Source organism: Megalops cyprinoides, chromosome 4, assembly GCF_013368585.1.
Source record: "Megalops cyprinoides isolate fMegCyp1 chromosome 4, fMegCyp1.pri, whole genome shotgun sequence".
In the NCBI taxonomy this organism is placed as follows: domain Eukaryota; kingdom Metazoa; phylum Chordata; class Actinopteri; order Elopiformes; family Megalopidae; genus Megalops; species Megalops cyprinoides.
In genome coordinates, this window is record NC_050586.1 from 25,729,615 (window position 1) to 25,742,424 (window position 12,810).

Genomic DNA, 12,810 nt, shown 5'->3' on the forward strand with positions numbered 1-12,810 from the left:
TTATGTGGTGAGGTGAACCTACTTACTGTAGGAGTCAAAAATGCAGAGATGCTGCTCACCTGTCACTAACCAGAAACTCGCCTCTTCAGATTGTACCATAGTCCCCCTGAGCATGATCATTACACTATATTAATTTAACAGACTTTTATCCAGAGCAACTTCCAGCACAAAAGAGGAGTGTATCAAATTAAGTTGAATGAGCAACAGTGTCAGACCATTGGAAAAAAGGAATAAGGTTCTCCTCTTCCTCTTCTGTGTAACTTTATACAGGGTGCTTTTACATTTTACATTTACATTTATTCATTTAGCAGACGCTTTTATCCAAAGCAACTTACATAGGTTACCGTTCTTTACAATGTTATCCATTTACGAGTCCTGCTCCTTAACCACTATGCTACACTGCCGCCCGGGTACACCAGGGTATGTGGTACCTGTCTGTTTGGAATGGTGTAGTCCTACTGTAAGGGTATAATGCAGTACAACTCATGTGTTGAACCAAGTACTGTGATGTCAGCACTGTCTGGCGCTGATGGGTATTTGAATATGTTTAGTGATGCCCACTGTAGTTACTGCTGTCCAGCTTTCATGCCACTTTAACAGATGCACTTTGTAAGTTGAACTACGTACTAATAACGTAATAATTCACCAAAATAATACTGTGCTAATGGACTACCAGGTTTGGAAAAAAATTTTTTGAAACCAATCTTTATTGATTTTCTTAATTTGGCACTTGCATAACAAATGTAAAAAAGACCATCAGACAGAAATCCATTGTCAGACAACGTGCTCCTCTTGGCTTAGAACCCTAGACTGGACCCATGACTGCTCAGAGATTGGATCTGCTCCAGCGGATCAGAGCCAGAGAGAGGTTTCTCCTTAGACCCGTTCCGCCCTGCCACTGAGTGCTCGGAGCCCGACGACTCACCCCTGACACTGGGGCTGGACTGCCTGGGAGCATCCCTGTGTGACCCATTGCCATGGGAGCTGCCACAGCGGGAGCCAATGCCATGGGATCCGTCCCCATTGCTTGACGCTGGCCGTGCTGCTGGTTCGAGGGGGGAGATGCCCCTCTGCTGTGCAGATTCCTCCCCAGCTTTCCCACCTGAGAGCGAGGAATGCCGGCCGCTCCCAGAAGAGGCACGTGCCGGGCTGACAGCCACTTCCTGTACAGCTCCTTCATTCAGTATCTCCCTCAGTGACGCTGGAGTGCCCCCTACAGAGCCATCAGCCTGGTGTACAGATGGAGCAGGGAGCTCATCTCCTGTCTGAAGGGTGGTTACACAAGTTAGCAACAAAGTGATACAGACACAGAGGGGAAAGGAGCATTGACTGACATAGTGGGTTACTCATTTCAGCTGTAGTTTCCCCTCTCTCCAAGGCAGGGGTAAGGAAAATACACACACACACACACACACACACACACACACACACACACACATACACACACACACACACACACCCTCTCTCACACACACTCTCTCATGTGACGCTGGTAACAGTAATCAGTGCTTATTGCCTAGGGCTGGTGTGTCAGGTGACCTTGGCAGGACAGAGCACATGACCCTCCAGAATCACATTATGCTGTTACTCTGCGGGCTAGGCTGTGGACAGACCATCCTCTGAACTCACCCCGCATGCAAGCGCACACGCACACACACACGCGTACGCGTACATGCGCACACACACGCGTACATGCGCACACACACGCACACAGAGCCGTGCTTACCGCAGGCCTGCCGTTGGCTCCGTTACGCCCCAGTGTGGAGGATAGCTGGGGGCGCCCCAGAGGCCCAAACTGGGACTTTTCTATTCCTGCCATGGATGCCAGCTGGCCTAGTCTGAGAGCAGGGACACAGAGGGACAGAGGGAATACAGAGGGGGACAGAGGAGGACAAAAGGAATAAACAGGGGCATAAGTTCACACCCATCTATGTATTATGCACTGTCCTTCCATAGTGACAGTCATAATTTCCCTACAGTCACCATACAATACTATCACAGCAAATCCTGCTCCAGCCTTCACAGTGTTCAATCTCACACTAAACTTTTAACAAAGTTACATATACTGCCATTTACAAACTAGCTTTCCTAAAGACACACATGCACACCAATACTGAGGTCCTTACTTCCCCCTGGCAAGAGAGCAGGCCGCAGATCGCCCCCTAACCTAAATACTTCCACTCATTCATTCAGTGGCAAACTGACATCTCTCCATTGTGAGTGCAGTGCCTCTAATCTGGCTGCTTACAGGAGAGATTCCAGAGGAAGAGCCCTGTGTTCCAGGCCCAGAGCATTCCTGCTGCCACCCCCGCCCCCTTCCCCGCTCTGAACAAAGAGCTTCTCCAAGCGTGCTTTTAGCATGCCAGGCACGTCGCTGTGTCAACGCGCCTCAGACCAGGGCCCTGTCCCCATTTCAGCAGGCTCTGGATAAGCACAGATCTGGGGCAGCCCTGGGAGAGAGAGGCACCTCTTTTCATCCCCCAGCCTCTTACCATCTCAGAACCCCCCCCCCCCCATGGAACGTACAGGAGAAATGCCCCATGGCCGTTTCACACTTAAATAAGAAGACACAGGAAGTAAAACATGAAAGACTTCCTGCTAACATGGATAAACCTTCAATAGGCTTCAACCCTCAAATATGCCCACCAAAGATAAATGGATCCGTTCATATGAACCCAGCAGATGAACCCTTTGTTAGAATGGCTAACTGAAAGAGAAGGAACAGACTTTTCAATTTCTTGTTTGACTGAAAAAAAAGTAAAAATAATTAATCATCGATTCTCCAGTTCAAATGAATTGTGATAGGACCTTCAGCTTTGAGGGGAAACACATCACACAATCAAAATGTGCCTTTGGCAACAAAGAACTGTGATGCATTCACATGCAATTACAAAATACATATAAAATACAAATTAAACACTCTGTGACTTCTGCCAGAATGGTGAGTTTAAAGCTGCTCTCTGTGACTTCTACCAGAATAGGAGGTTTATAGCTACTCTGTGATTTTGGCCAGAATGGTTACTTTAAAGCTACTCTCTGTAAGCAGCAGAATTGTAAGTGTCATTGAGAATGTGGGCAGGGGCAGGTCTTACCCAGCATCCTTCAGCAGGTCCAGGAAGGCGTGGAACTTCTGAAAGGATGTCTCAATGCTCTCCAGCACGGCATCGTCCTCCAGTGCGCTGGACATTCCAGACTGAGACTGCAGGGCTTCTGACAGGGACACGTTCATGTTCCTCAGGCGAGTGTTCTCCATCTCCAGCTTCAGGAACACAGCACACAACCAATCGCTTCACACTTCGTGCTGCCGGTAATCAGTCATCAGCAGGGACATAAGGAAACAACCATTCACCCTACGCTTGATTGTACTGACAATAAAGCCCCCAAATTAAAAAAATCATCATACAGGACATTAACAAACAACCAATCACCTTTCACTTCATTTTACTGTCAATAAAAAACCCAGATTAGCCAATCATCACTAGAGCCATTAATAAACAACCACCTCATGATTCATTCTACTGTCTGTAAGATACATGGTGGGGTGGTCTGCACAGTATGAGCTCCTCTGTGACACCACTTCCTGTCAGTGCAACTTCTCAGTAAACAGCTGTTTCCATGTTGACTTGAGGGTTTGCCCAGAATGCCATGGGATAAAGGTGTTCCACATATCTCTGTGCCCTTACTGTGCGTGCCGTGTGCTCCATATTCTTCAGGAACACCGACGCCAGCATATAGATTCAACTCTACAGGCTGTGGGGTACACAGCACCCTCTAGCTGCTGCAGCAGGGTACAGGGCATCTTCTAGCTGCTGCTGTGGGGTACAGGGCACCCTCTAGCTGCTTGGGGGCACGGTTAACGCTTATACCTCTGTTAAACGGGCGTCAGCTTTCAATCTCGCTTTCCGCTCCTCTGTCAGTCTGAGGCGATACTCCTCCAATTCCACCTGCAGGCCGTACGTGGTAACAACACTGCATTAGTGCATATTCCACACAGGAGAAACACTGCATCAGTGTAGACTCCATGCTGGATCAACACTGCATCAGTGTAGACTTCACACGGGATCAACACTGCATTAGTATAGACTACCCATAGGGACACACTGTTACCATAGATGATACACCCTATTATAATGCTTTACAGTTGTACCCACACATGATAATATACATGATAATAATGTAACATTTCAGCTTTCAGGGTGAAAACCCTGTCCATGAACCTTATTCTTTTTCACTAGGAACTACCACACATCTGGTCAGTCTTCAAGAATAAATCTAGTTGTGATGCAATTGAAAGAGCTAATCTTAGAGCAGTGTCACATAGAAATGCAATAAGGGGCATTAACAGTAAAATCACAGCAGCCTGCTCTCACTGTGAAAGGACACCACAGTGATCTCTGAAGCTGAAAACCACTTGTGTTTTCCTGCGCCAGTGCACCAGCCTGTAGCAGCAGTGCGTGAAAGCACATTTACGCTGCAGAGCGCTTTAACACACACCCTGAGGCAGTCTGGACACCCATTAGGCATTTCTGTTTTCACCCGGGCCGCAGACAGACAGCACCACAAGCACAACACCCAACGCTTCTGGTATATGACCACAAGATGGTGCCAAAGTGTCATGTCACCAGAAGCAGGACATTTTGATCTTGGAGAGTCACAGTTTTGCAGCGCTTCCATGTTTTCTCTCCAAACCACAAAACGGCAGTAATCAGTAATCTATGACTGAAATATGTCCTCATGCATTTAAGGTGTACATACCTGTATCTGTTTACACAGGTGTACATACCTGCAGCCATTTGTACTGGTGTACATACCTGTATCTGTTTGCACAGGTGTACATACCTACAGCCATTTGTACTGGTGAACATACCTGTAGCCGCTTGTACTGGTGCACTGTGATCTTCTCTGCTGGGCTCAGCGTTGGAGGAGTCCGAGTTCCACTATCCTGCTCTTCTGATTCAGACTCCATTTCCACTGTAATTTTCACAGTGCCTGCTTCCTGTGACAACGCAGGATGTTTGAGAGTGTGTGAGTGTAAGAAAATGTGTGTGAGAGAGAGAGTCTGTGAGCATGAGAATGTATGTGTGAAGATGTGTGTGTATGTGTGTCTGAACATGTGAGCATGAGTGTGAGCGTTAAAGTGTGTGTATGAGATCATGTGTGTGTGCGAGAGCAAGCGTGGGGGTGTCCCGTCCTGAGAGTGTGGGTCTTTCAGCTTAGGAGGCTCGAGAGCTGCCACTCACCTGATAGGAATGGTCTCCTTCGGCCATACCCTGTGGAAGACCTCTACAGGACAGTAAAAACAAAAAGACTTCATTACTTCATTCATGCACTCACTCATTCTTTCATCAGTCCCTGATCTTGACCTTTCCTCATGAAATGACACAGGAAAGGACACCTGGCAGACCTGCAGCTCCATTCAGACACCATGTCCCCTAAGGCACACAATTGTGGGGATGTGGGTAGAAAAAATAAGAGCCACCTGCACTCCTGCCTTCTGCCTGACCCCTTGCTCTGTGAGCTACCCACCCCTCACATTCTGTCCTGCTAAAATGTCTAAAATGAGCTCCAAATGTACAGAATTAGTACTTTACCAGGGGGCTACATACTGATAATGTATCTTTTCAATTAGATATATCTTTAAAAAAAAAAAACACACACACTCATTTTCAACAATACAAAACCAGCTTAATACTTCATTGTAAACTTAACTGTGCACACTTAATACACTAAAGCTTTTTGTAAAAACAAGTACAATTTCTTTCCTTATCTGTATTTTAGATGATTTGTAACCCATTTTCAGCTTTGAGTGTTGACTTTAGACTTTGGCATGTTTACAACTCATAGTCACACACAATTATGTTAAAATGCTCCATTTGTCATGTTTCATAAAGTTCACAATATTTTTCAAATTTTGGATTCCTTAATCTTACCCACAGCCTACACTGAAATGAGAGAGAAGCTTTCTGTATGCCCATCATTGTGTCTGTTTTGCAGAGCTATATGTTTATCCTCAGCCACAATTCTAAGGATCTTATCTTACCACATTTAAACACTGACATTAAATACATGCAGTAAAGTAAAAAAAGCAAAAAGCATTACATGTAACTTGACATCTTGCTCCTTAAATGGATTGGTGTGAAATTTGCATTTTCTGTCTTACAGAAAGAGTGACAGGAGGTAGTAGATGACGGTGGGTTCTTCAGGAGGGTGGAACCTGCACACTCACCTGACTCGGCTCCCTCGCTCAGCAGAGCGCCAAGGTATGCCTCGAGTGGAGCCAGGGTGTGGCGGACTCCATCTGCCACAAGAGAGTGCTCTTCGAGTTCCTGCAAGGGGATCCCACATTGAGGTTGCTGACTCAGCACATCTTACATGTGCAGACTAGCAGGCAGACAGACAGTGCATGTTCACCCAGAGTGAAACAGAAACACAGATAAACCACAGGACTGAACACCACACAGCTCTCAATCTACTTAAAATGAGACTGACATAGCACAATCTGGCCACTAGAGGGAGAGCTTACCGCATCTCCTCCAAATAACTGAGGCAATGGCAGAAAACAAGAGGGTGTGCTTGTGGGCCACTTCAGACTTGAGACACTACAGTAAGACTGTGACATCCCTGGTAGGCTTCCATTCAGTTTTTCATAAAATTAGACAAAAAATGAGCAGTATTAACTGTAAAAGAGAATTACTCCTCCAATTCCGCAAGTCTCAACTGCTGACACATGAACATTGGACAGCTGCTCAAACACTCACATATAAGGACCAGACGAAGCATGTCTGAACTGCAGATTTGCATGTTTGTGTATGAAAGAAATAAGGTTAAAGAACCTGAAAGTATTTAGGGTATGCTTATATTGTTTAGTAAGGATACTGAATTCAAGGCCATTTATTCCAGGGATTTAAAAGTAAAAGTACACATTCTGTATGCTGAATAGTAAGAAAACAGTACCGATTTTGTAAGTGTATACTTTATGAAATACTACAAATTCAGCATATATTTACTGTATGTGTTAAACAGTAAAATGAGAGATGTTGTGTGTAGGTGTTGAACAGTAGAAGGAGAGATGCTGTGTGTAGGTGTTGAACAGTAAAAAGCGATGCTGTGTGTAGGAGTTGAACAGTAGAAGGAGAGATGCTGTGTGTAGGTGTTGAACAGTAGAAGGAGAGATGCTGTGTGTAGGTGTTAAACAGTAAAAAGAGATGCTGTGTGTAGGTGCTGAACAGTAGAAGGAGAGATGCTGTGTGTAGGTGTTAAACAGTAAAAAGAGATGCTGTGTGTAGGTGCTGAACAGTACCAATTCTGAATGTGGCTTTTCCTCTTACTCCAGATGCCAGCTGCCTGCTGCCCTTCTGCCCCCTGCTCTTCTGTGAGTCTTTAAGTGATGGAGGTTTGATCCAGCAATACTACAACACACGCAGAAACACACACACACACACACACAGAATCACACGTGTGTCACAGGTACTTCTGAGCAGCTTCCACCTGCAGGTCATTCCATGACAGCCTATTCCATGACATAAACAGGTAATTAAGCAACTCTTTCATTAATAACAACTGGAAAGGTACTTATTAATTATTCTCCATGTAATCCACTTAGATTAAGTAAAAGTCGACTGTGTATGTATGTGTGTATGGATGCATACACACATACATACAGGCGTGTGTTTTTATGCCTGTCTGTATATATGTGTTTGTGCGTGGGTGTGTATCCATGCACGCATGGGTGTGTGTGTTTGTGAGTGTAATTTGTGGCATCGTACTAACCTCTGAAGCATTCCCATTTGTGTTCATAAGAACCTTCTCAATTATGGTCTTCATAATGCCATTGTCTGAAAAGAAAACATGAGCGTCAAAAAAGGGACCCAGTTTAAATGAAAAGCAGTAATAAGACACTCAAACCTGAAGTGCGTTAACCAGTTTATCAGAAGAACTGTAATAGGCATCCAAATATGTAAGTATCTCCACAGACAGCTGAATCCTTCAGGATAAGCGCACCAGTGCAGGTGAGGGCCTGAGGGGTCACCTCAAACAAGAGTGGGGATTTCTGCGGAGTATCAGAGGGGCTTCCGCAGGTATTAGGGGAAACTGGGGGTGTCTCAGCTCAGACAGGTCACAGAGTCAGACGCTGTCACCACACTGTGGCTAAACACAGTACCTGAGCTCTCTGTTCCTTTCAAATGAAACATTCATCCATCCCCGTCATGGCCACGGGACTGCTTGGCCACACTACGTTTGGCTTCATCTATTGGCCTAAATCACCAACAGCACAGACATAAAACCAAACAAAACAGGCTGACTCTACTGAAGGCAACAGCAGTAGACCACAGAAGGCAACGGTCTTTCCTTTTTCAACCCAGCGGGTGTGTAAGGCATGTGATTGGTCTGCCTCACAGCTCTGTGAGTCAGAGAAGGTGTGTGATTGGTCTGCCTGATGGCACTGTGGGTCACAGAAAGCGTGTGATTGGTTTGCTTCATGGCTCTGTCGGAGTGCTCACCCACAAGGGGATTCCTGCGGATGTCCAGCACAGCGAGGGTGGAGTTGGAGCTTAGGGTCTCCAACAGGGCCTGTGCCCCCTCATTCGAAAGCCCGCACTTCTGCAGGTCCACAGCTGCGCAAACAAACGTGGCGTTATCAGTACAATACACACAATACAACACATCACACTGCAGTCTCTGCCTGTCAAAGTCTGCCATTGTGGAAGTGTTCTATATTTTCTGGCTCGCTGTGAACACTCTTGAAGGGCTGTGATCTAAAACAGAACATCCACTGTCAGCACAGGAATGCAGACGGCACCAGTACCTCTTAGACGGAGAAAGGAAGGCAGGAGCTAAATATCTGGTCATAACTGAGTATCTGTGGTACAGAAACGCAAACTAAATGTGTGCGCATGCATGAGTGCATCTGTGTGCATATGTGAGCAATTGTGCATGTGTTCGTGTATTCACATGAGTACGTGTTTATGTGCGTGTGTGTGTGTGTGTGAGTGCATACATGCATTTGTGCAAGTAAATGTGCATTTGTATGCACTCCCTGTACATGAAGACGGGTGCACTCTGACCTTTGACCCACAGGTCCTCAGCCAGCTCGCGCGCAATGGCAGCAGCCCCGCGGTCTCCGATGAGGGTGTTGCAGTTGAGCGTGATCCTGCGTATGCCGCCCATGTGCTCCAGGTCAGGCTTCCTGTAGCGCAAACTTTCAGCCCAAACATCACTGCGCCGCCGTGTCGCCTGGTGCTGCAGGACAAACAGTGGCCTCACCATCACACTACTCTGACACAGCAAGCCTAACACCATCTCTATTCAACACCATCACGCTACACTGACACAGCAAGCCTTGCAAAAGCCCCATTCAACACCATCACACTACTCTCACACATTAAGCGTAGCACCACACCCACTGAACACCATCACACTACTCTCACTCAGCAAGCGTAGCACCACACCCACTGAACACCACTACCCTACAGTAAACAATCTGAGTCAGACAGGCCAAAATTCTGTCTAAATTTGTAGCCTGTATACAAAGTCCAGGCCAAGTTTGTTATTGTGTTATCAAAGAACTGCTGCTGTTCCACGTAAGCATTAATGCTCATATCTGCTTTTGGCAACTGAACTCAGCCCTCAGTCTTTTCTGGTGCTAAATCTATGCCACTAAGATAATGTCATGATCAGGTAGTACAGTCAGGCACATCTGTGATTCTGAGATGGATTCAGGTAAATCAGTGATTCTCAGGTGGATTCATGTAAATGACTGATTTTCAGATGGACTCAGGTAATCAGTCATTCTCAGGTATATCAGTGACTTCGAGGTGGCCTACCTTGATGATGTTGGCCAAGTGTTCAGCACCTTGCCAGGTCAGATTACAGCCAGTGAAATCAACCGTCTTGATTGAAGTAGAGTACTTCACACTTTGGCAGATTGCTTAACACATATAACACACATAAAAATAATTACATTCAATCAATTCTGGTTGACTTTACATGAAAAGATGATAGTATTTAAGCCATATATACTGAAATATGCATCCCACTCACTCTGCAGCCCTTCGTCCGCTATTGGACAGTACGCCAATGAGAGATTTTCTAAGGAAGAACTTTTCGCAAGGCCCTAAAGACAGAAAAAAGAAACAGCGCATCAAACACACATTTTGTTGAAGGATACATGACTTCTAGACTTTCGATATTTGAGAAAATGATCACTTTTTTCTCTACCACCTGAAGAACAACTGTCCTGATGCAGTGCGAACCATATGTGTATGACTGATGTGTGGTGGGGCTGATGTGCATTTCTCTGCATGTACAGTACTGACTGTGTGAGCGTGCCCAGTCTGTACCTTGGTGAGAGCAATGTGAGCGTGCCCAGTCTGTACTTTGGTGAGAGCAATGTGAGCGTGCCCAGTCTGTACCTTGGTGAGAGCAATGTGAGCGTGCCCAGTCTGTACCTTGGTGAGAGCAATGTGAGCGTGCCCAGTCTGTACCTTGGTGAGAGCGATGAGGTCACGTTCCCGCAGAGGAAGGCCATGCAGTCGCAGTGTCCGCAGGCAGGGAGAGATGCTCAGACAGTCCCGTACAGCTTTACACAGCCTGAATGTCATGTCCTTTGAGCGAAAGGCCGGGATCTTCTTCCTGTTCAGTGACCTGTATTTTTCTGGAGAAAGCAAAGCAAACATGTCATGCTAAAGGTGCTTGACTTTGAACAAAAAAACTGTTCTTATGCTTCTCAGGTACAACTTTAAGAGTTTCATTCATTAAAATAAAAGTTTTCATCACAAAATGTTTGCATAATTTTGCCTATGACCAATTAGAAGTACAATTATGAACTGTCTAAAAAGTACAAAGTACAATTATAAACTGCCTTCTAGGTCACCACTATGTATGTGCACACAGTATCCTTCACTTATTTTAATAAATTTACAATGACTTTTTAAGGTTACATTTTATGCCCTGCCAACCTAGTCTTGGGCATTATGCACATTTTGTGCCCTGCCACTAGTCTTGGGCATTATGCTTAAGGATTGTCACCGTGTGGTTCTGTTACAAAAGTGGTTTCTAGTGTAAAACTTGTCCAATTATACATGGATTTTTTTTCCATTAAACGTAATGAGAACGGATCTCTCTCTTCCTCGGACTCCTTTGGACGTTCAGGTCATAGGTCAAAGTTCAATATAACAGAATCAACTGATTTTTAGCTTTTCTGTTCTAATATCTAACGTGACCACTAATGCATTGATATATATGAAACGTGCTCTCCTTTAACACTAACCCGGTTCTCCGAGACCGGGCTGATATGCGCTTCTGATGGCGACGTGATGCAGCTGTTTGTTGATGGCGAGGGAGTTAAGTATGGGGGTCCAGTCCGCCAGTCTGATCCGATCCCCGTTGAAGTCCAGCACACCCTGGCTCACGGTAGCTTTGACAGCTTGAAGTGGGATCATGTCTTGCGCCGCGCAGGCATAGTCGTAATAAGCCGCAAAGTCCAAGGCGCCCCGCCGACGAACTTGGACCGGATCTAACATTATGGCACTGCAGAGGACGAAGACACATGTCATCTTTAACTAAACAACTATATCACATTCCTAACGTGAAAAAGATTAATCAAGATTAATCATTTACTTTAAAAACTGTATCCAACTAACTACCAACCGTTAATTAAATTCCACCTCAACTTCAAGTTCAAAAACTGAAAAGGGAGTCATAACGTTAGATAGATACAACTAGCCTAACTCAGACTACCTGACTAACTAGCTAACAGTTAGCTAAAGTTAAAGTCAGTTAACAAACTTGCTGGCTAACACTTAACTAAACTTATTCCTAACGTGCACGACGTACTGACTAAGCAACTTAGTTTAGTTAACGTTAGTTTGAGTTCACAAAGCTCACCTCTGTTATCTTAAAAAGACGCATAGATGTGTTCTGTATAAATTAGCACTGGCAAACCGCAAGTCAAACAGCAAGCGCCAACAAACTAACGTGAGCCAACGTTACAACTGGCTACTATAAAGCAAATTTGCTCAATGGATAACTTGGTCCTAAATTAGTATTGTTATCTAATCGAAGTAAGGTGCACGTTAACTTTAGCTCACTTGCTAGCTAACACATCATCAACGTAAGGTACGGTCACTCTTCAGATTTGAGAAAACCACAAATTCTTTATCTCATGTGCAAAGGTATTTACTTTCTCCCTCCATGCTCGATTGTCTTATAATTGCTATGCACAATTACATGCATACAATGAAATGTCATTAGCTACAACCTTACCGAACTAACACCAGTTATGTACAATAGCTCGCTAGCTCCTTAGCTACAGTTATTGTTTCCTTGGTTTCCTAACCGCCCTTTTGCGATACTGATCCGCGATCAGCTTTTGTGCCGCTGCGGTTTGAAAATGGCCACAGAACGCCCTGCCCATATAGTCCCATCATCCTCTGCGCCTCATACATGCGTAGACTTCCCTGCTCTGTTTACATGTATGCCCCCATGCGGCCGGAGATGCGACCATCTCTCTATCATCATCCAGAGCTTTTATCGGGGGAGGGGGTGGGGGCGAACATAGTTTTGTATTTATCAGAGTTGTTGCTCTGTGAAGTGTGCAGACCAAAACAAATGTTCTGTAGTTTTGGTCACACTTTCTGGTGCCTGATTGGATCTCATTAACATGACGCTGTTACACTTGTGGTGAGGACCCACAAAGCTACGCCACTGACTGAATCTGAGCGCCATACTCAGCTGAAAGAGTGCCGCTCTTTTCGAGAATGTCACATGTTCTTTTAATTACTTCCTTGCTTCAAAGTGTGGAGGCACTGA

General features: G+C 45.3%; 1 protein-coding gene across 1 annotated transcript; it reads right to left on the reverse strand.

Annotated features, from left to right (window-relative positions):
- Window positions 1–797: 797 nt before the first annotated feature.
- cep78 (centrosomal protein 78) lies at window positions 798–12,369 on the reverse strand. The gene is made up of 16 exons (XM_036526306.1): window positions 12,265–12,369; window positions 11,270–11,529; window positions 10,485–10,654; window positions 10,042–10,114; window positions 9,825–9,928; window positions 9,066–9,240; window positions 8,502–8,615; window positions 7,771–7,835; window positions 7,301–7,409; window positions 6,227–6,326; window positions 5,241–5,283; window positions 4,868–4,996; window positions 3,867–3,944; window positions 3,093–3,259; window positions 1,727–1,838; window positions 798–1,265 (listed from the first exon to the last, which is right to left on the reverse strand). The coding sequence occupies exons 2-16, from the start codon at window positions 11,520–11,522 to the stop codon at window positions 798–800; spliced, it is 2,160 nt and encodes a 719-aa protein (XP_036382199.1). The 5' UTR covers window positions 11,523–11,529; window positions 12,265–12,369.
- Between the last annotated feature and the right edge of the window lie 441 nt (window positions 12,370–12,810).